At 56.3% G+C, this 22613-nt stretch overlaps 1 protein-coding gene across 1 annotated transcript in view; it reads left to right on the plus strand.

Moving 5' to 3' along the window:
• The first annotated feature begins 222 nt into the window (after positions 1-222).
• Positions 223-22613, plus strand: part of MLPH (melanophilin) — a 97080-nt gene continuing 74689 nt past the window's right edge. Inside the window, exons 1-2 of the mRNA XM_048506296.1 lie at positions 223-376; positions 21158-21285. Of these exons, the coding sequence (XP_048362253.1) occupies positions 21176-21285 (110 nt within the window). The 5' untranslated portion in view covers positions 223-376; positions 21158-21175. The remainder of the gene's footprint in view (positions 377-21157; positions 21286-22613) is intronic.

The following is a 22613-nucleotide window of genomic DNA, read 5'->3' on the forward strand; positions in this document are numbered from 1 at the left end:
AGGGGGGGGGGGAGGGCATCCATTGCTCTCCCCCAACAGTTACGCCTCCCCAACGACCCTAGGCTAAGAGAGGGTGACATCCAAAATCAGCCTGGCAGCGCCAGGATTCGAACCCGGCGCACCTGCATTGCGGGTTTTTTATTCACCTGGACGGCCTGGTCAGAGCCCCTTTCCCGTGGCTGCGCGGGCAGTTCTCTGGGCGACCCGTGCGCCTGGGCGCCATGTGACCGCTTGGCACCGCTGGCTCGCCCGGGGCGCGGATGGGCGCCCAGCGAGAGAAGCATGTGACGGAGCCGCGGCTGGGCGCCACCTTCTCGGGCCGGATGGGAGAGCCGGCAGAGAGCAGAGCAACGCCCAGCCCGCCGCGCTCCGCAAGGTAAACGCCGCTTGTGGGTTTTTCTTCCCCCCTCGTGCCAGGTGGGTCTGTCTGGGTTGGCTGCCCGAGCTGTGGGCGAGAAGGAGAGGTGCCAGTTTGCAGCCAGTCGCCGAGGTAAGGGCACAAGGTGGGCAAAGAGCTAGGGAAAGAGGACAAAAGGCTGGCAGCGAGGGAGGCAGGTGAAGCGCAGGTGGAGTGTACAGGAGCCATTCCAGGAGGAGGCGAGCGCTCCCTACCAGGCTTTGGGGCAGATCCCCCCCCCCACCTTCAATGGCCAGGCTGCTGTGTCACAGGTGCACCTGGCAGGAGATGCATCCCCCACTTTGGAAGACATTCTCCAATCCCCTTCAGAGACAGGAATCCTTCTTGTCTTTGCACTTGGGGCTTGGAACCGGAGTGTACCTGAGGACACACGCTTCTCATACCCCACTGAATTTTAGGTATAAAGCAGAAAGAAAAGGCCTGTGCAGATCCGGACCATTTCGTGATAACGTCCAGATCAGTACTAGTTTAGTGACAAAAGAACCATATTTCTGGAAGGGTACAGAACGTTTGGAAAGGTCCGGTCTGATTTGGATCCTATAGGCTGTGATCTGGAAAAATTGGGTATTTATGTGGCAAAGCAGAGGCTTATTTTCAGGGTTATTCAACTTTAGGTGTACAAATCCCATGAGGAATAATTGGTGCATGTTGAGCATCCACTGATTATAATTAGTGAGTTATCTGCGATCAGGCCACTCTGTGGGTTTGTTTCCCCCGGGGCCACCAAAATGTCATGAGCTTTGGTCTATTTGTTATTTTTGTTTTAACTTCAGGGACATTTTACGTGTCAGGTTGGAGCAGTGGTTTCTGATCTGAGGGCCAGGAACCCCCAGGGGCCAGAGCTTTGCAAAGAGTTTTTACAGATCCATATGTGTGCTAAGCTCTGTTCTTTTTGTTCTTTTTTGTCATTATGTATTTCATTAATCAACATGTATGAACATATGAGGGGTGGGGAGTCTAAGAAGGTTCTTATACACAATAAGGTTGGGAACCACTGCGGTAGAAGTTATATTGGCTAAAACACCAACTTAGGGTCTGTGTTCAGTTCTGATTTTGCCCAGTTACAAGTTCTTCTATCTGAACAGAAGGAAACTTCACCAAAGGATGACTGTGAAGATTTTGAGGTGGGAAATCCAAGGTTGTGTCAGACTCGCCAGGTGGGGGGCTCTCACTTGGCATCCGGTCCCTGACCCCCTCAGAAGAAAAGTATCATATACAAAGTAAAGAAGTGATCCAATAGTTCTCTTCTGTCTGCCTTGGCAATTGAAAAGGGAAGGGCAAACCCAGTGATATACTGGAGCACGTCTGTAGTGGACACTCTTTGACAAAAGTTTGTTAGGTGAATGTTTCCTGATCAGCACTTTCTTATATGTGATCCAGTGGTTGTTATTTGCCAAGTTCGGCCCATATTATTGGCCTGTATCTCGGGAAACTCAGAGTCCAGCTTTTGACTTGGGTGGGTGGCATTAAATTATTGCTGTTCTGCATTCCTGATGAATACACAACAGATAGTTGCCTCAGAGAACCCATCAACTGGACACACCCTGTGATAGCAGCTCTACCAAACACACTGTTTGGGTAGTAATGTTTTTAAGAGAAGGCTCTTGTGGTGGTGATAAGAGTCCAGCATTCTGGAATTCCAGTTTTCTAGGGAACTCTACTTCCATCGGTGGTGGCTGTCAATGTGACCTCTCTCTTCCAATGTCTTCAGCCAGCCAATCTGAATCCCCAATTTGTGATATGAGGGCAATAACTGATCCGCTTGCTTTCTTTTCTTTGTTGTCAAGTCACAGCCAACCTCTGCTGGGGCTTTCAAGGCAAGAGGCCTTCAGAGCTTGTTTGGCATTGCCTTCCTCTCTATAGTGACCCTGGTATTCCTTAGAAGTCTCCCATCCAAATACTGACTTGGGCTGACCCTGATTAGCAAAATCAAGCTAGCCTGGGATGTCCGGGTCAAGGACCTACCTTACAGGATTGTTATAAGAATTATACCAATGCAGTTGTGTGGTAATGCTTGGAACACTCTGAAATGTTACTGAAATTGGGTTGTGTATTTTGGCTTGGATTTCTGTTGTTTTATAAGCTGTCTCGAGTCCCCAGCATGGGAGAAAAGCAGAATAGAAACACTGAAAGAAACAAGCAACGCCATCCTCCATCTTTCTATGGCTCATTCCGCACATGCAGAATAATGCACTTTCAAACTGCTTTCAGTGCTCTTTGAAGCTGTGCGGAATAGCAAAATCCACTTGCAAACAGTTGTGAAAGTGGTTTGAAAACTCATTATTTTGCGTGTGTGGAAGGGACCTATGAATGGCAAGAGAGGGAGTTGACTAGATTTTCAAATCCTGAGTATTGTCCTCCATGGAAAGATGGATAAATGTGATCAGAAAGCAGGGAAACTGCACCTAGTAGGGAAATGCAGTTGCTGGTTTTTCCACAGCGGCCTTGCTTTTTCTATCTGTGACCCCGCATGCCCCTGTGAGCGCTCTGCCTCTGTTGTGAGGCACTGCAAAGCTCCTGAACAGCCCTGGGTGCTGTTACCTGTGTATCTTTAGCATAACATTGTCATACTCTGGTTGGGACCCGGAGATCTAGAATTACAGCTGACCTGCAAACTATGCAGATCAGTTTCCTTGGAGGAAATGGCTGCTTTGGAGGGTGGTCTCTGTGACATTATGCCCCGCTGAGGTCACTTTCCTTCCCACGCTCCACCCCTGAATTTCCAGGACTATTCCAACTCAGAGTTGGTAACCCTTCCCTAGCAGGTTCAGTGCCCCATTGGTCCTCAGAGCCTTTCTCTCTGTTTTGACAATGACTTGGGAGGAGTCACTGAAACAGAAGCGGCTTTTTCTCCTTCCCTGAAGGCAGAGCCAAGCCCTGTCGCCCAACCATTGGAACGGTTCCCAACCCCGAGAGGGAGAGAAGAGCAGCTTTTTGATATATAAAAAGACCAGCTTTTTATATATCAAAAAGCTGTTCTTCTCTCCCTTTCAGGGCTTAGCTGTATTTAGCATTATATAGCATGGATCCTCCAAGCCTTAGGCGGGTCTTTTCATGATCTAATGTTTTAATGTATAATATTTTTATTTATATGTTTTTTAAAATATTTTTAATTGTATCGTTTGAAATAATCGTTCTATTTACATCTTTCTGATATAATTTCCAAACAATACATTTTCCTTTTTTTCCTCCCACCCTCCCCTAATATTATGTTTTACTTTTCTTTAACCAAACAGCAGTAAGTTCATTCGTTGTTGTCTTCTTATCCATATATCTTCTTTGACTCCCGTCTCCTTCATCCAATTCTCATAACTTGTCCATATCTTCATTATTTCATTCTGTTTTTCTTGCCATGTTTTATTCTTTGATAATATTTCAAAAATGTCTAATGTCACTTGTTCCCATATATATTCCAACCATTTCTGAATTGTCCATTTTTTCTTATCTTTCCATCCAAACGCTATCATTGCATGTATTGCTCTAATCAACGTTTTATACATATTTCTATATTGTATATCTATTTTTCATCATCAATTATTCCTAGTTTTATTTATATGTATAATATATGGTGGATATATGTGTGTGTGTGTGTGTATACATACCCTATACATAGCTTTTTATATGTATGCTTTATATGTACAATATTTATATGCATAATAGCTTTTTATATGCTAAGCATGGATTATCCTGGGGGGGTGTGTGTGTCTTTTTTATGATCTAATGTTTTAAATGCGAGCCAGTGTGGTTTAGTGGTTAAGAGGGATGAACTCAGATCTGGAAAATCGGGTCCGACTCCCCACTCCTTCACATGAACATAAGAACATAAGAACAAGCCAGCTGGATCAGACCAAAGTCCATCTAGTCCAGCTCTCTGCTACTCACAGTGGCCCACCAGGTGCCTTTGGGAGCTCACATGTAGGATGTGATGAACAGCGAGTGGCCTTCATCGCGACTGTTGCTCTGATCACCTGGTCTGTTAAGGGCATTTGCAATCTCAGATCAAAGAGGATCAAGATTGGTAGCCATAAATCGACTTCTCCTCCATAAATCTGTCCAAGCCCCTTTTTAAAGCTATCCAGGTTAGTGGCCATCACCACCTCCTGTGGCAGCATATTCCAAACACCAATCACACGTTGCGTGAAGAAGTGTTTCCTTTTATTAGTCCTAATTTCTTCCCCAGCATTTTCATAATGTATGCCCCTGGTTCTAGTATGACAGTGAGAAAGAGAGAAAAAATTTCTCCCTGTCCAACATTTTCTACCCCATGGCATAATTTTGTAGACTTCAATCATATCCCCCCTCAACCCGCCTCCTCCTGCAAACTGAAGAGTCCCAAAGCGCTGCAGCCTCTCTCCTCATAGGGAAGGTGCTCCAGTCCCTCAATCACATCCTTGTTGCCCCTTTCTCTGCACCTCTTTTTTCTATCTCCTCAATATCCTTTTTTGAGATGCGGTGACCATGAACTGGACACACAGTACTCCAAGTCGCTGGGTCGCACTCACTGCTTTATATAAGGGCATGACAATCTTTGCAGTTTTATTATCAATTCCTTTTCTAATGATCCCCAGCATAGAGAGTTTGCCTTTTTTTCACAGCTGCCATGGCGTATTGAGTTGACATTCCCATGGAACTATCAACTAAGACGCCTAAATCCCTTTCCTGGTCTGTGACTGATAGCACTGACCCCTGTAGCATGTAATGTGAAGTTTTGGATTTTTTGCCCCTATGTGCATCACTTTACATTTTGCTACATTGAACTGCATTTTGCCATTTCTGGAGCCCACTCACCCTAATTTATCAAGGTCCTGGCTTGGAGCTCGCCCATGAGAAATCCTTTGTGGTTCTCACCACCCTACATAATTTGGTATCTCATCTGCAAACTTGGCCAGCCACGCTACCCACACACCTACTTCCAGGTCATTTTATGAATAGGGTTAAAGAGCACTTGGTCCCAAAGCGGATCCTTGGGGGACAATTCACCTCCCGACCATCTTTCTCCATTGTGAGAACTTCCCATTTACACCCACTCTTTGTTTCCTGTTTCTCAACCAGTTTTTAATCCATAGGAGGACTTCCCCTCTTATTCCTTCATTGCTGAGTTTTCTCAACAGTCTCTGGTGAGGAACTTTGTCAAAAGCCTTTTGGAAATCCAAGTAGACAATGTCCACCGGTTCACATGAAGCCTCTGGCGTGACTTTGGGCCACTCACAGTTCTCTCAGAACTCTCTCAACCCACCCAGAGACCGGCAACAGCAAACCATCTCTGAACACCTCTTGCCTTAAAAGCCCTGCCTGTAAGTCAGCCATGACTTGACAGCACTTTTTCCCACCAGTATTTGTAAATAGTTGTTCCGGAGAAAAAAAAGAAACGGCACGGAAGCATAAATATTCTCAAGCCTACAGGAAGCAAGAAACAATGCTCTCTGGTCTGTGCAGGTGTGTGCTCGCTCAGTTGTTAGCTGTGAGAATTAGCATGGACCGTTTCAATGCAAACCTGATTAGTAATTGCACCGGCTGAAGCAGGATTCAGTCAATCCAAACCAGGCAGACTTATGGTTGCCGGGTCCTCACTCACCATCGGTGGGGGCTGGGAGAGTGGGATTGCTAGATCCAGCTTGGGAAACTCCTGGGCATTTGGGGATGGAGCCTGCAGAACACAGAGACCTCATCCGGGTACAGTGCCATAGAGTCCACCTTTTCTCTGGGTGAACCACCCTCCAGGTGGTTGCTGGAGATCTCAGGGGATTGCAGCTGATCTCCGGAATTATAACTACAGTGGAACCTCGGTTTTCGTTGGTAACCCATCCAACAAGAATCGATGAAAACCGAAACCGATGAAAACCGAGGCAAACTTTTCCATAGGAATCAATGTAAATCCAACTAATCCGTTCTAGGCACTCCAAAAAACATACCAAAAACACATTTTTTTGGTGAAAAAACATAGTGTTTAATGCTGAAAACAGTAACGAACAATAACACTAGGACCAGCTTCAGAGCCAGTGGACCAATGTCGCACCAGACAGCTGTCCAAAGAGGTCTGTTTCTGACTCCTCTTTAAGATTTGTCTGAAATGGGGCAAGACATTGTCATTAAACAAGTTGCAGACACGGCCTGCAACAGCTTTGTCCGGGTGATTTTTCTCCACAAACCCCTGCACCTTACTGCAAATCTATGAAAACCGAGGCAAATCAATGAAAACCAAGGCAAATTTTTCACTGAAAAAATGGATGAAAACTGAAACCGATGAAAACCGAAGGCAATGAAAACCGAGGTTCCACTGTAATCTCTAAATGACACATATCAGTTCCTCTGGATAAAATGGCTGCTTGGGAGAGTGGACTTTGTGATGTTAAAGTTGCATGAGGTCCCTCCTGTCTCCAAATCCAGCCCTCCCACCCTCCACCCCAAATTTGCCAGGAATTTCCAAGCCCAGAGTTGCCAATCCTAATGATACATAAGGGGGTTTTTGTGTGTGGTGCTTGCTCTTTAGTGTCTGTCCCACAACTGTGGGTCACTCCTGATGGTGACTGTTTCTTTAAAACATGCGCATACCACCCACTAGCATCACTGCCCGAGGCAGTTCACAGTGTTTGCAGTCTGATTAAAACAACCCATATCAGCATTGCGATCAAACACAAAAACCAGCTTGGCCGGCTAAAAACTGAAAGAGTCAAATACCTCAAAAGAACATTTAGAACTGAACAACCTTGCACAATTAATGTGCAACGCTTGATTCATACGACTTCTACAGCAGCTCAAGAGGTAGGTCTGGGGTGACCGACTCCCGCGTGGGAAATTCTTGGAGATTTAGGGGTGGAGCTTGGGGAGGACAGAGTTCTGAGAGGGGAGGGACCTCAGTAGACTCCACCCTCTAAAGGGAGCAGCAGTGGCGTAGTGGTTAAGAGCAGGGGCATTCTAATCTGGAGGTACCGGGTTTGATTACCCGCTCTGCCACTTGAGCTGTGGAGCCTTATCTGGTGAACTAGATTAGCTTGTGCACTCCTACACATGCCAGCTGGATGACCTTGGGCTAGTCACAGCTTCTCGGAGCTCTCTCATCCCCACCCACCTCACAGGGTGTTTGTTGTGAGGGGGGAAGGGCAAGGAGATTGTAAGCCCCTTTGCGTCTCCTACAGGAGAGAAAGGGGGGATATAAATCCAAACTCCTCTTCTTCTAAAGCAGCCATTTTCTCCATGGGAAGTGATCTCTTTTGTTATGGGGTCATTTATAATAGTAGGAGATCCTGGAGGTTGGCAACTGTAGTCAGTTACCTGGTTTATAGAAGATTATCTGAGACCTCCCCTTCTGGTCAGTTTGTCTTGAAAGCATCTCAAGGGACCTGCCCCCCGCATCTGTCTGGATGAACTCATGTGCTTGCCTCAAAACAGGGTGGGATGTAACATTCACAAAACAATTCAATTTTAAAAGGTGAGGCCAGGTTGCTAGGTATGGGTTGGGAAGTACCTGGAGATTTTGGGAGTGGAAGGGTCTTCAAAGGGGTGTAATAGAGTCTACATTCCAGAACAGCCGTTTTCTCCAAGGGCCTTTCCCCACTTGAAGCGATCCCCCCCTATGCTGAGAGCAGCGCACGGCATCCCTGGCACGCGCCCGGGTGTCCCCATGACGCGGGGTCATCAAAAGGCGCTGTTTTCTCCAGCACCAGGGATGCCGCGTGCTGAGGGGGTGCGACCACGGCAGCATTGGGGCGGCTTTGCTGTGGCCGCCCCTGTCGTGGGGAGTGCCCGAGGACCCCGCGCTACTTGAAGAGAGTAGCGCGAGGCTTAAGGTAAGTGGGGAAAGGCCCCAAGTGAACTAATTGCTGTTGCTTGGAGAGCAATTGTAACCCCAGGTGATCGCCTGTTATCACCTGGAGGTTGGCATTCCTTCTTGGTAGGACTTAGTGAGCTAAAAGCAGTCAATATTTGCTTCCTCCACCCCCACCCCCTCCATTATGCTTCTCACCTGTCTTTATAGCGCAAGCAGATCTTTGTCCATCTCATAAAGATCTCTGTTTCAGTATATGGGAAACTCTCATCCATTTCGGTCCCAAGAAATGTATGTGCAGAGTTCTCAAGCCTACGGGTGAGTCAGAATCTGCGGTCTAAGGGCAACATCTCATATGATATGGCAGTGATGGTGAACCTATGGCACTCCGGATGTTCATGGACTACAATTCCCATCAGGGGGCTGATGGGAATTGTAGTCCATGAACATCTGGAGTGCCATAGGTTCGCCAACACTGTGATATGGGATGTGCATATGGATTGTCCCTCAACAGTCCAGTATTTTTTGCTCCCAGAATACAGGGGATGTTGATCAGGAACAATTAGAAACAACTTTGCTTGATCTATAACAGTGTAAATAATGGGCACCTATGGGACTATTCTGTTAGCATGTAGCTTTGACTTCTTTAGTGATTAGAAATGTCAGACTAGGATCTTGGAGACCCACTAGTTCGTGGAAGCTTGCTAAGTGACCATTGAAGAAGAAGAAGAAGAAGAAGAAGAAGAAGAAGAAGAAGAAGAAGAAGAAGAAGAAGAAGAAGAGGAGGAGGAGGAGGAGGAGTTTGGATTTATATCCCCTCTTTCTCTCCTGTAAGGAGATTCAAAGGGGCCAACAAACTCCTTTCCCTTTCCCCCACACAACGAACACCCTGTGAGGTAGGTGGGGCTGAGAGAGCTCAGAAGAACTGTGACTAGCCCAGGGTCACCCAGATGCGTGTGTTGGAGTGCACAGGCTAATTTGAATTCCCCAGATAAGCCTCCACAGCTCAGGCGGCAGAGTGGGGAATCAAACCCGGTTGCTCCAGATTAGAGTACATCTGCTCTTAACCACTACGTCACTGGGCCAATCTAACACTCCTAGCCTACTCTACCTTGCAGGATTGATGTTGGAGAAAATAAATAGAGACTGAAAGAATGCTGTGAGTCACTTTGTGTCTATGTTGGGGGGCGGGGGAGTGGAGGTTATAAGAAAAGTACTTAAATTAAATTAATGCACTAGAAATGACATGGTAGCAATCTGTTGCTAGTGAATGATTGCCTGATCAAATATAAGGGAATATTTCTTCAAACTAGCCTTCTCCCAGCCCATAAATGAAGCTCATCAATAGGCTGATCAGCCAAGGTATATATCCCAAAAACTGTTTTCCGCCCCCTCCCCAAACTAGCTTATTTGTAGGCTTATATTTTACTGATTTAACTAGAAACTTTTCTCTGCCTGGTTTCGTTGCTTCAGTAAATAAGCAGTGGGTTGCTGGCTTCCTGCATTGGAAGAAAAAATGCTCAGGAAATCAGCTGAGAGTCATGCTGAATTTGTTTTGCTTCTCATAATACGAAGCAGTAGGTTGCTTGGATGCTGGCTAAATGATCTGCAAATAGTCCATTAACTGCTTAGTATCTGCACCATCTCCACTAAGAAGGATACAGAAAAAAAATCTAAAACTGAAACTGCCCTGTGAAACAGACTGTGTGTGTTTTGGTCCTTTTCACAACCATAATAAGATGTCATGGGAACATCTTTTTGAAAAGCACCTCTGTTTTTTTGTCTGGACAGCACAGACCAAAAAAAGAGGACTGGAGGCACTTTTTACCTCAGGACAGGGTCAAACTGAGTTCTCCTTGATGTGCAGAGAACAGCCCATATTATTTTTCCTGCCCGAGTATAAACCGACTCCTGCAACTCATGCTGCCGTTTTCTGCAGCCAGGAGCATCCATGCCACCTGCCATTTTATTGAAATTCCCCTGGGATGATTCCCCTGCAGGCATCGTGATTGGCCATCTTTTCTGAGTTTCAAGTACATGGATGAACTCAGGGCAGGGGGGCATTTCCCCTTTTTTGGTTCTGTTTTGTTTTAGGTGAGGTATCTTTGAAACTTTGAATACTTGTTATGAGAATCAGGGGCTTTGAAGGTACCTCATCTAAAACAAAACAAAATTACCCGGAAGAAACAACATCCTTCCAAAGTCAGCAGGGAATGCTGAGTTCATTTAAACTCAGAAAAGGCGGCCAGCACTGATGCCGGCAGCAGGAGAAACATCCCAGGGGAACCTCAACAAAATGGCTGCCAACCCGGAAACTTCTGTCTGCAGAAAATGGTGGGTGCAAGCTGCAGGGTAGGTTTATACTCGGGCAGGAAAAAAATAATACGGGCTGCCCTCCACACATCAAGGAAAACTCGCTTTGACCCCACCTTGGGGGGGAAAAGATTGTGAATGTAGTGTTTTCTGAAAAACCCAGATTGAGCTGAAATAGAATGTCCTGAGGACATTTTGGGAAAAACCTGTGTGGAGTTCTTCCACAAAACATTTCTTTTAACGTCCTCAAGACATTTCACTTGTGCAGAAAGAGCCTTTGTCTCAGTGGTGGGATCCAAAAATTTTAGTAAACAGGTTCCCATGGTGGTGGGATTCAAACTGTGGTGTAGCGCCAATGGGGCTGGGGTGAGGGAGCACGGCCAGGGGGAGCATGGCCGGGCATTCAAGTGAGGGCATTCCTGGGCGGGACTGGAACTGGGGATGCAGCAGCTGCACGAGTCCTTAGTGAGAACGAATGCCGCGAAGGCTGCCGCTGCGCCCGGTGCACCTCCTGCTGAACTGCTTCAAGTTCTGCCTGCGGCTACCTGCTGAGAGGAGGGCGTAGCGAAGGCAGCGCAATCGCGTGTAAAATCACCCCATTAGTAGCCTTCACCGGCACACACAAATAATTAGTAACCTACTCTCGGGAACCTGTGAGAACCTGCTGGATCCCACCTCTGTTTTGTCTGCTTTTTGCATGTCTGGCACTGATATTATAGCTTCGCTTGGCTTATTTACAAATCATATGGGGCTGCTGATTCAGACGATGAAGGGGCTGGAGAAGTTTTCCTATGAGGAGGGGCTAAAACGTCTGGGGGTTTTCAGTTTAGGAAAAATATAATTAAAGAGAGAATTACAAGCAGGGAACCTTCGAGGCTTTGCGGGACCATCTCATTTTCTGCATTTTAGACAGAAGCTCTCTTTAACTGGATGCCTTTGGAAATTAATGTATTGTTTCAAAATATTTTCTTGCACCCACACAAAGCAAGTATACATATTGAGCTAGCTAAGAAATCCTCATCTGGCAGTGTCTATTTTCATTTTGGAGGCAATTCTGCACAAGGAATATCTGGCTTTTACTCTGTTGCTGATCCCCCACCCCACCTCCAGACAATTTAAATGGAACTCTCCTTTTTGCCATTTGAATATGTGTGTATTGTTAAGTAGCCTGACAGTGACCCTCAGCGAATTGCTCTTTCTGTTTTATCTCATGGGCTCACATGCAAGAGGCCTCAGGCTGCAACCAGTGCCATAAGGAATTGACTGGGAGGTGTTGCATCAGTGGTCTTTCTTGGCAGATCTTTGCGATTCTTTATTGGCATCCATTTGAACACCTTTTTACTCAGCCATCTTCCGGCAAGCGAAGCATTTTGACTCGTTTTTAATGCTAGAAAGGAATCTTCTGTTTTACCTCATGGGCTCACATGCAGGAGTTCTCAGCCTGCAACCAATGCCATAAGGAACTGACTGGGAGGCGTTGTATCGGCAAACTTTCTTGGCAGATCTTTGCGATTCTTTATTGGCATCCATTTGAACACCTTTTTACTCAGCCAGCTTCCGGCAGGCGAAGCATTTCGACTCATTTTAATGCTACAAAGGAATCTACCCAGTTTTTTTAAAGCATCCACTATATTATCTGAAGCTGACATTTTCAACCATTTCCTTGAAGTCTGTCACTATGTAGAGATTAGAAGCCTGCTTGCTCTTGAGTACTTTGCTTCAGATCTCTGTGGGAAGCTCAATTACCGCGCAAAAGTGCACCAAATTGGGGTGAGGCTGGAGTTTATTGGGGGGCATTACTTGATGTGAACCTCTGGCTTCCTCATTACAGCTTATCTTCTGACATGAGGAACAGTCACAACTTGTGACTGTCATCATGGGTTGTTTTTGGGATGCTGAATTGTGCTGCTCTGACTGTTTTGGATGCTCTTTGGCTCTGTTTGAATGGTTCGTGTTGTTTAGGAATTTGTTTTTAATGCAGTTTTCTTATTAGCCACTTTGTCCTCGCTTCAGACAGAGCCTAACTCCCTCAGCTCAAACCCTTCCCTCTCCCCCCACCCCCACCCCCATGCTCTGTTAGGTCAGGAAATGCTCTCTCATTTCCGAACTCCCTTCAGGTACTGAAGTTGGGCTGAGAGTAGGATTGTTACACAAATAAATCTATTTTAACAAACAGTTGGTCTTGTTTAATAACATTTGTTGCAATAAAAGCGGAGATACATAAAATAAACATGTGTGCCTCCCGGAAAAGAAACACAAAGACATTCCTTTATCCATTTTTCTCTACCATCTAGAAAGCTGTGACTAATACTGATTGGTTGCTCCATGTAAGGCAAAATGGTTTCTAACTGGTCAGATGATTGGTCTAAATAGACAAAGAACACAGACCCTATTCAAAGATAGAACTTATCTATTCCAGCTTGATAAACACCAGACATTTGTTGCATTTACTCTGCAACAGCAGCATTTTTCACCTGCCAACCCTGGCTTTTGACCCCTGGCTTTTCTGCCTTACAATCTAAAAGAGACATTGATATTTCTTTTATCCAAAACAGGCAATACAATTTGTCCCACAAGATTATTAAGAGAATTTCTCCTAATTCCTTTCATCACCCCCTTTCTCCCCTCAATCCAACAATTGTCTTCTTTTCCTCTTTTTTATTTTTTAGGAATTTGGAGTCTGTTTCTCATCGATCCTTGTAGATCTCTTGGTGGCTTTTAGTACCATCAGCTATGATAGCATTTTGGACCGACAAGCTGTGTTGGCTGTGTGTAAAATATTCCAGTGGTTCCTGACTAATCAATTCTGGCAGTTGTCATTGGCAGACTGTTTATGCTGTCTAGTTCCACAGGGCCCGGCCTGTCTCCCATGCTCTTCAACATCTACAGGAAACCACTGGCAGGAGTTGTTTAGAGGTTTGGAGTGACAGCTGTGTTTCTGTTTTTCATCTGGATCAAATGAGACGGTGAACCTTCTGAACCAGTGTTTGGAGGCAGTAGTACGCTGGATGAGGGTCAATGATTATGGTTAATAATGTGGTTACCCCAGAACTTAGTTGTCAGCCTCTTTGGGATGCAGCTGCATTTCCATTGCATGATCAGTTTGGAGGTTTAATTACATTCTGGCCTATAGATAGAGACACAGATCTCTTTTGTTGTGTGTAGTATGTTCATCCAGCTTTGGCTGGTTTCTTAGCTGCAGCCCTTGGAAGTTGAGGAATTTGGCCATGATTACCCATGGATTTATTTCACCCAGATTAGATAATAGCAACATCTTCTACATGGAGCTCTCTTTGGAGATGGTTTGTGAACTGCAGTTGATACAGAATGCTGTGGCAAGATTATTGATGGGTTCCAGCTATGGAGATCGCATCTTGCTGGTCTTCTGAAAACTTCACTAGTTTTCTAGTTGTTTCTGGATCCAGTTCAAAATTATTACCTTTAAGACGATAAAAGTTTTGAGATTGGGCTTTCTAAAGGACTGTCTCCTTCCCTATGTTCCTGCCCATCTGTTGCCATCATTCTTGGTCCTATTTAGGGTCCCTTCAGTTTCAGACATGAGGTGAGTCACAGTTTTCCAGCTGTGGAACATCAGCTCTGTAACACCTTCCCCAGTTGCTCATCTACTGCAGTGTGTGCATATTTGACTTGTACCCTGTCAGCTATGTTGGCTCCAGGTGATGTACCGGATTTGGTTCCAGGATCTAATTCTGATGTTTAAAACCCTAGCAGTCTGGGACCGGCATACCTGTGAGGCCGCCTCTCCCTATTTGCCCTGAAGAAGAAGAAGAAGAAGAAGAAGAAGAAGAAGAAGAAGAAGAAGAAGAAGAAGAAGAAGAAGAAGAAGAGTAGTAGTAGTAGTAGTAGTAGTAGTAGTAGTAGTAGTAGTAGCAGTAGTAGTAGTAGTAGTAGTTGTGGGGGGGGGGGGGGGTGGGGGGGGGGGGGGGGGAGGGGGGGGGGGGGGGGGGGGGGGGGGGGGGGGGGGGGGGGGGGGGGGAAGGGGGGGGGGGGGGGGGGGGGGGGGGCAGGAAGGGGGGGGGAGGGAGGGGGGGGGGGGCGGCGGGGGGGGGGGGGGGGGGGGGGGGGGGGGGGGGGGGGGGGGGGGGGGGGGGGGGGGGGGGGGGTGGGGGTGGGGGGGGGTGGGGGGGTTGGGGGGTGGGGGGGGGGGGGGCTGTGGGGGGGGGGGGGGGTGGGGGGGGGGGGGGGTGGGGGGGGGGGGGGGGGGGGGGGGGGGGGGGTGGGGGGGGGGGGGGGTGGGGGGGGGGGGGGGTGGGGGGGGGGGGGGGTGGGGGGGGGGGGGGGTGGGGGGGGGGGGGGGTGGGGGGGGGGGGGGGTGGGGGGGGGGGGGGGTGGGGGGGGGGGGGGGTGGGGGGGGGGGGGGGTGGGGGGGGGGGGGGGTGGGGGGGGGGGGGGGTGGGGGGGGGGGGGGGTGGGGGGGGGGGGGGGTGGGGGGGGGGGGGGGTGGGGGGGGGGGGGGGTGGGGGGGGGGGGGGGTGGGGGGGGGGGGGGGTGGGGGGGGGGGGGGGTGGGGGGGGGGGGGGGTGGGGGGGGGGGGGGGTGGGGGGGGGGGGGGGTGGGGGGGGGGGGGGGTGGGGGGGGGGGGGGGTGGGGGGGGGGGGGGGTGGGGGGGGGGGGGGGTGGGGGGGGGGGGGGGTGGGGGGGGGGGGGGGTGGGGGGGGGGGGGGGTGGGGGGGGGGGGGGGTGGGGGGGGGGGGGGGTGGGGGGGGGGGGGGGTGGGGGGGGGGGGGGGTGGGGGGGGGGGGGGGTGGGGGGGGGGGGGGGTGGGGGGGGGGGGGGGTGGGGGGGGGGGGGGGTGGGGGGGGGGGGGGGTGGGGGGGGGGGGGGGTGGGGGGGGGGGGGGGTGGGGGGGGGGGGGGGTGGGGGGGGGGGGGGGTGGGGGGGGGGGGGGGTGGGGGGGGGGGGGGGTGGGGGGGGGGGGGGGTGGGGGGGGGGGGGGGTGGGGGGGGGGGGGGGTGGGGGGGGGGGGGGGTGGGGGGGGGGGGGGGTGGGGGGGGGGGGGGGTGGGGGGGGGGGGGGGTGGGGGGGGGGGGGGGTGGGGGGGGGGGGGGGTGGGGGGGGGGGGGGGTGGGGGGGGGGGGGGGTGGGGGGGGGGGGGGGTGGGGGGGGGGGGGGGTGGGGGGGGGGGGGGGTGGGGGGGGGGGGGGGTGGGGGGGGGGGGGGGTGGGGGGGGGGGGGGGTGGGGGGGGGGGGGGGTGGGGGGGGGGGGGGGTGGGGGGGGGGGGGGGTGGGGGGGGGGGGGGGTGGGGGGGGGGGGGGGTGGGGGGGGGGGGGGGTGGGGGGGGGGGGGGGTGGGGGGGGGGGGGGGTGGGGGGGGGGGGGGGTGGGGGGGGGGGGGGGTGGGGGGGGGGGGGGGTGGGGGGGGGGGGGGGTGGGGGGGGGGGGGGGTGGGGGGGGGGGGGGGTGGGGGGGGGGGGGGGTGGGGGGGGGGGGGGGTGGGGGGGGGGGGGGGTGGGGGGGGGGGGGGGTGGGGGGGGGGGGGGGTGGGGGGGGGGGGGGGTGGGGGGGGGGGGGGGTGGGGGGGGGGGGGGGTGGGGGGGGGGGGGGGTGGGGGGGGGGGGGGGTGGGGGGGGGGGGGGGTGGGGGGGGGGGGGGGTGGGGGGGGGGGGGGGTGGGGGGGGGGGGGGGTGGGGGGGGGGGGGGGTGGGGGGGGGGGGGGGTGGGGGGGGGGGGGGGTGGGGGGGGGGGGGGGTGGGGGGGGGGGGGGGTGGGGGGGGGGGGGGGTGGGGGGGGGGGGGGGTGGGGGGGGGGGGGGGTGGGGGGGGGGGGGGGTGGGGGGGGGGGGGGGTGGGGGGGGGGGGGGGTGGGGGGGGGGGGGGGTGGGGGGGGGGGGGGGTGGGGGGGGGGGGGGGTGGGGGGGGGGGGGGGTGGGGGGGGGGGGGGGTGGGGGGGGGGGGGGGTGGGGGGGGGGGGGGGTGGGGGGGGGGGGGGGTGGGGGGGGGGGGGGGTGGGGGGGGGGGGGGGTGGGGGGGGGGGGGGGTGGGGGGGGGGGGGGGTGGGGGGGGGGGGGGGTGGGGGGGGGGGGGGGTGGGGGGGGGGGGGGGTGGGGGGGGGGGGGGGTGGGGGGGGGGGGGGGTGGGGGGGGGGGGGGGTGGGGGGGGGGGGGGGTGGGGGGGGGGGGGGGTGGGGGGGGGGGGGGGTGGGGGGGGGGGGGGGTGGGGGGGGGGGGGGGTGGGGGGGGGGGGGGGTGGGGGGGGGGGGGGGTGGGGGGGGGGGGGGGTGGGGGGGGGGGGGGGTGGGGGGGGGGGGGGGTGGGGGGGGGGGGGGGTGGGGGGGGGGGGGGGTGGGGGGGGGGGGGGGTGGGGGGGGGGGGGGGTGGGGGGGGGGGGGGGTGGGGGGGGGGGGGGGTGGGGGGGGGGGGGGGTGGGGGGGGGGGGGGGTGGGGGGGGGGGGGGGTGGGGGGGGGGGGGGGTGGGGGGGGGGGGGGGTGGGGGGGGGGGGGGGTGGGGGGGGGGGGGGGTGGGGGGGGGGGGGGGTGGGGGGGGGGGGGGGTGGGGGGGGGGGGGGGTGGGGGGGGGGGGGGGTGGGGGGGGGGGGGGGTGGGGGGGGGGGGGGGTGGGGGGGGGGGGGGGTGGGGGGGGGGGGGGGTGGGGGGGGGGGGGGGTGGGGGGGGGGGGGGGTGGGGGGGGGGGGGGGTGGGGGGGGGGGGGGGTGGGGGGGGGGGGGGGTGGGGGGGGGGGGGGGTGGGGGGGGGGGGGGGTGGGGGGGGGGGGGGGTGGGGGGGGGGGGGGGTGGGGGGGGGGGGGGGTGGGGGGGGGGGGGGGTGGGGGGGGGGGGGGGTGGGGGGGGGGGGGGGTGGGGGGGGGGGGGGGTGGGGGGGGGGGGGGGTGGGGGGGGGGGGGGGTGGGGGGGGGGGGGGGTGGGGGGGGGGGGGGGTGGGGGGGGGGGGGGGTGGGGGGGGGGGGGGGTGGGGGGGGGGGGGGGTGGGGGGGGGGGGGGGTGGGGGGGGGGGGGGGTGGGGGGGGGGGGGGGTGGGGGGGGGGGGGGGTGGGGGGGGGGGGGGGTGGGGGGGGGGGGGGGTGGGGGGGGGGGGGGGTGGGGGGGGGGGGGGGTGGGGGGGGGGGGGGGTGGGGGGGGGGGGGGGTGGGGGGGGGGGGGGGTGGGGGGGGGGGGGGGTGGGGGGGGGGGGGGGTGGGGGGGGGGGGGGGTGGGGGGGGGGGGGGGTGGGGGGGGGGGGGGGTGGGGGGGGGGGGGGGTGGGGGGGGGGGGGGGTGGGGGGGGGGGGGGGTGGGGGGGGGGGGGGGTGGGGGGGGGGGGGGGTGGGGGGGGGGGGGGGTGGGGGGGGGGGGGGGTGGGGGGGGGGGGGGGTGGGGGGGGGGGGGGGTGGGGGGGGGGGGGGGTGGGGGGGGGGGGGGGTGGGGGGGGGGGGGGGTGGGGGGGGGGGGGGGTGGGGGGGGGGGGGGGTGGGGGGGGGGGGGGGTGGGGGGGGGGGGGGGTGGGGGGGGGGGGGGGTGGGGGGGGGGGGGGGTGGGGGGGGGGGGGGGTGGGGGGGGGGGGGGGTGGGGGGGGGGGGGGGTGGGGGGGGGGGGGGGTGGGGGGGGGGGGGGGTGGGGGGGGGGGGGGGTGGGGGGGGGGGGGGGTGGGGGGGGGGGGGGGTGGGGGGGGGGGGGGGTGGGGGGGGGGGGGGGTGGGGGGGGGGGGGGGTGGGGGGGGGGGGGGGTGGGGGGGGGGGGGGGTGGGGGGGGGGGGGGGTGGGGGGGGGGGGGGGTGGGGGGGGGGGGGGGTGGGGGGGGGGGGGGGTGGGGGGGGGGGGGGGTGGGGGGGGGGGGGGGTGGGGGGGGGGGGGGGTGGGGGGGGGGGGGGGTGGGGGGGGGGGGGGGTGGGGGGGGGGGGGGGTGGGGGGGGGGGGGGGTGGGGGGGGGGGGGGGTGGGGGGGGGGGGGGGTGGGGGGGGGGGGGGGTGGGGGGGGGGGGGGGTGGGGGGGGGGGGGGGTGGGGGGGGGGGGGGGTGGGGGGGGGGGGGGGTGGGGGGGGGGGGGGGTGGGGGGGGGGGGGGGTGGGGGGGGGGGGGGGTGGGGGGGGGGGGGGGTGGGGGGGGGGGGGGGTGGGGGGGGGGGGGGGTGGGGGGGGGGGGGGGTGGGGGGGGGGGGGGGTGGGGGGGGGGGGGGGTGGGGGGGGGGGGGGGTGGGGGGGGGGGGGGGTGGGGGGGGGGGGGGGTGGGGGGGGGGGGGGGTGGGGGGGGGGGGGGGTGGGGGGGGGGGGGGGTGGGGGGGGGGGGGGGTGGGGGGGGGGGGGGGTGGGGGGGGGGGGGGGTGGGGGGGGGGGGGGGTGGGGGGGGGGGGGGGTGGGGGGGGGGGGGGGTGGGGGGGGGGGGGGGTGGGGGGGGGGGGGGGTGGGGGGGGGGGGGGGTGGGGGGGGGGGGGGGTGGGGGGGGGGGGGGGTGGGGGGGGGGGGGGGTGGGGGGGGGGGGGGGTGGGGGGGGGGGGGGGTGGGGGGGGGGGGGGGTGGGGGGGGGGGGGGGTGGGGGGGGGGGGGGGTGGGGGGGGGGGGGGGTGGGGGGGGGGGGGGGTGGGGGGGGGGGGGGGTGGGGGGGGGGGGGGGTGGGGGGGGGGGGGGGTGGGGGGGGGGGGGGGTGGGGGGGGGGGGGGGTGGGGGGGGGGGGGGGTGGGGGGGGGGGGGGGTGGGGGGGGGGGGGGGTGGGGGGGGGGGGGGGTGGGGGGGGGGGGGGGTGGGGGGGGGGGGGGGTGGGGGGGGGGGGGGGTGGGGGGGGGGGGGGGTGGGGGGGGGGGGGGGTGGGGGGGGGGGGGGGTGGGGGGGGGGGGGGGTGGGGGGGGGGGGGGGTGGGGGGGGGGGGGGGTGGGGGGGGGGGGGGGTGGGGGGGGGGGGGGGTGGGGGGGGGGGGGGGTGGGGGGGGGGGGGGGTGGGGGGGGGGGGGGGTGGGGGGGGGGGGGGGTGGGGGAATAATAATAATGCTACATCTATTCAAGAGATGCCTTTACTTCCTGTTGAGCCAAATGTGAAATTTAGTATATTTGTCTCTTCTCACAGAGATTGCAAATGGTTCTATAAACAGTGCTAAAAGTATTATCTTTGTCATGTGACTCTATAAAAGGGAAAGCAACAGATAGTTGTCCACTGATCAAAACCTGAGCTGTGGATCTGTCATGAATTGTAGAAAGCCATTCTTTAAATTTCCAACCTTGATTGAATTGGCCTAATAATAATGTAAAATGTGGCTATTCAACATGGTCAATTGCTTTCTCTGAATCCAAAAAACGTAATAACGCTCATCTGTTTTTGTGCTAGGGGCATCACACAGCTTTTAATGTTTGACATCATTTTTCAATCCCTGATCAGCCTCTGTGTGTGTGTGAAGTGATTTCAAGTAACTTCCAACTTATGGCAACACTTTGAATGAATTCATTAACAGCCTTGCTCAGGTCTTGCAAACTGAGGACCATGGCTTCCTTTATAGAATCACTCCATGGATCTTCCTCTTCTCCTCCTGCCTTCAACTTTTATATATTTTTTAAATTAGTTTTATATACCGCCCTCCCCCTGAGGGCTCAGGATGGTTTACAACAGGTTAAAACATACATTAAAACATAATTTAAATACCAATTACATAAAAACAGAACCCATTAAAAATGTGGACGGTGTCTAGCTACCCCCCTCCCCCCCTTGTGCCCATGGGAGGCCAGATGACATGGTAGATGTATTTTTAACCAGGCTGGCCAAACGCCTGGCGGAACAGGTCCGTCTTGCAGGCCCTGCGGAAACTCTGTAAGTCCTGCAGGGCCCTGAACTCCCTAGGGAGCCTGTTCCACCAGGTAGGGACCAGGGCTGAAAAGGCCTTGCCCCTCGTCGAGGCCAGCCTGATCATTTTTGGGCCAGGGATCACGAGTAGGTCCTCCTCCGAGGAGCGGAGGGGCCTACCGGGGCAATATGGGGAGAGGCGGTCCCTCAGGTATGCAGGTCTGAGACCGCGAACGGCTTTGAAGGTCAAAACCAACACTTTAAACATAATCCAGAACTCAATCGGCAGCCAGTGCAGATGGTATAGGATCGGTGTAATTCTCGAACTGCCAGTAAGCAGCCTGGCTGCTGCATTCTGAATGAGTTTTAATTTCTGGATCATGGCTAAAGGCAAGCCCGCGTAGAGCGAGTTACAGTAGTCTAACCTGGAAGTGACCGTTGCATGGATCACCGTTGCTAGATCAGAATGGGAGAGGTACGGGGCTAGTTGCCGTGCCTGCCGCAGATGGTAAAATATTGCTAGCAATGTTGTCTTGACTGTCATACAAATGCAAATTGCAGTGGAAATCATGACCGGACAAAAGCAAAAAGAATATGTGCATAGACTGTATGAGTTTTACAGTTTGTCCTGTAACGCTCTGGAAAGTTAAAATCTGTATGTACTGCTTGAAATATAGTTTTCAGTTCTGGAGCTTGTTCATGTCATGACAAGGAGAGTATAGAGGTCTGTCATTTTCACTGATCAAAACCAAAATTATAATTATTTCATAGTTACCAGAACGTTGTGTAGAATGTGCTATGGGTCTCACATCCTGTATTTTGTGATCTGTATTAAAAAACTGAAAAGCTTCCTTGGAAAGAGCCTGTTGAAACAAAGGATTTTGAAATAAAACCTTCGATTATGACTTGTTTGATGCAATTACATGACTTTTGTTGCTGATTTTTCAGGTACTTAGCTTTCTAAAGATGGGGAGGAAACTGGATCTTTCCAAACTGACCGATGAGGAGGCCAAACATGTTTGGGAAGTGATTCACCGGGACTTCGATTTACGCAAGAAAGAGGAGGAACGTTTAGAGTGAGTACTTTGATATTAGACTTCGGCTCTTCCCAAGGAAGGATATAGAGAGACTATGGAGGCCTAGAGAAGGGTCTTCAGTTCTTGCAGTGCTTAAGTTGTTTCCACATGCCATAAAACCCACTGCCTCTAAATGCATAAAAATTAGCCACTGAAAAGGTCAAAAGGTCATACACATTGCTCGCTATCATCACAGCATTTGTTGTCTTTTTGTATTACTGTGATTTTATTGAAACTGCAAGTCTGCTGAATTTTTTATTAGGCAGATTCCTTTGCACCACAAATGCATATTAAATCTCATTGAATACACCTGTACCCAGCTGCACGATACCAAATAACTGAAGAGAGATGAAGCTTTCCACCCTTCAGAGCATTTTGTTAGTGCTGTTCCATGACACTGTTGTTGCCTTTGGACACTTGCCAGTGGCGTAGCTGCCAAGGGGACATGTGGGAACATGTACCCCAGGCACACGCCAATTAGTCACGTGGGGCTGCAAAATGCCACACCTGGAGTGCTCCAGCCGTGATTGTGCCGCTTCCCACTCTCAGTCGAGGCTGGAGCGCCCCTCCCTCTCAGAGGTTGGAGCGCCCCTCTAGCCTCGGAGCTTTTTTTTTAAAGCCAAGAGAGACCTCGGCTTAAAAGAAGAAAAGTGCCGAGGTTGAAGGCTGGTAGCTGGAGCACCCCTCCCTCTCTGAGAGGGAGGGGAGCTCCAGCCTCCACACTTTTTTTAAGCCAAGAGAGACCTTGACTAAAAAAAAGCACCAAGGCAGGGAGGGACTTTTGACTGGCACAGGAGTCTGGCTAGGCTGCAGCCCTGCCCCCAACCATTCCGCAGACAGTCCCTGGGCGGGAGGGAGGCAGGGAGGGGCTTTCCCCAGCCTGGGAGTCTGGCTGGGTTGCAGCCCCACCCTCAGTAGCTCCCCAGCTGGGCCCTGGGCCAAGGAGGGAGGCAGGGAGGGGCTTTCCCCTGGCCCAGGAGTCTGGCTGGGCTTCTGCCAGGCCCAGAAGGAGGCAAGGCAGCGCTCCAGGCTCAGGAGGTAAGGGCCATGGCACAGGGGCATGGGCCCCACCTGGAAAACTCGGAGTTCACCCCGGGATCTATTTTTCACCAGCTACACCTCTGACACTTGCACTGCAATATTGAGAACACTTCCCTGGGAGTAAATGCCATTGAATTAAAGATTACTTACTTCTGAGTAGACCTACTTAGCAAAGCAGGCCTACTCAGAAATTAGCCCCATTTTATTCAGTGGCATTTATTCCCAGGACAACTTTCTCAGGATTGCAACCAGGCGGCCCCTGCCCCAAAGAGGTTTCCCGGTGGCTT

Source organism: Sphaerodactylus townsendi, linkage group LG01 (assembly GCF_021028975.2).
Source record: "Sphaerodactylus townsendi isolate TG3544 linkage group LG01, MPM_Stown_v2.3, whole genome shotgun sequence".
Lineage (NCBI taxonomy): Eukaryota > Metazoa > Chordata > Lepidosauria > Squamata > Sphaerodactylidae > Sphaerodactylus > Sphaerodactylus townsendi.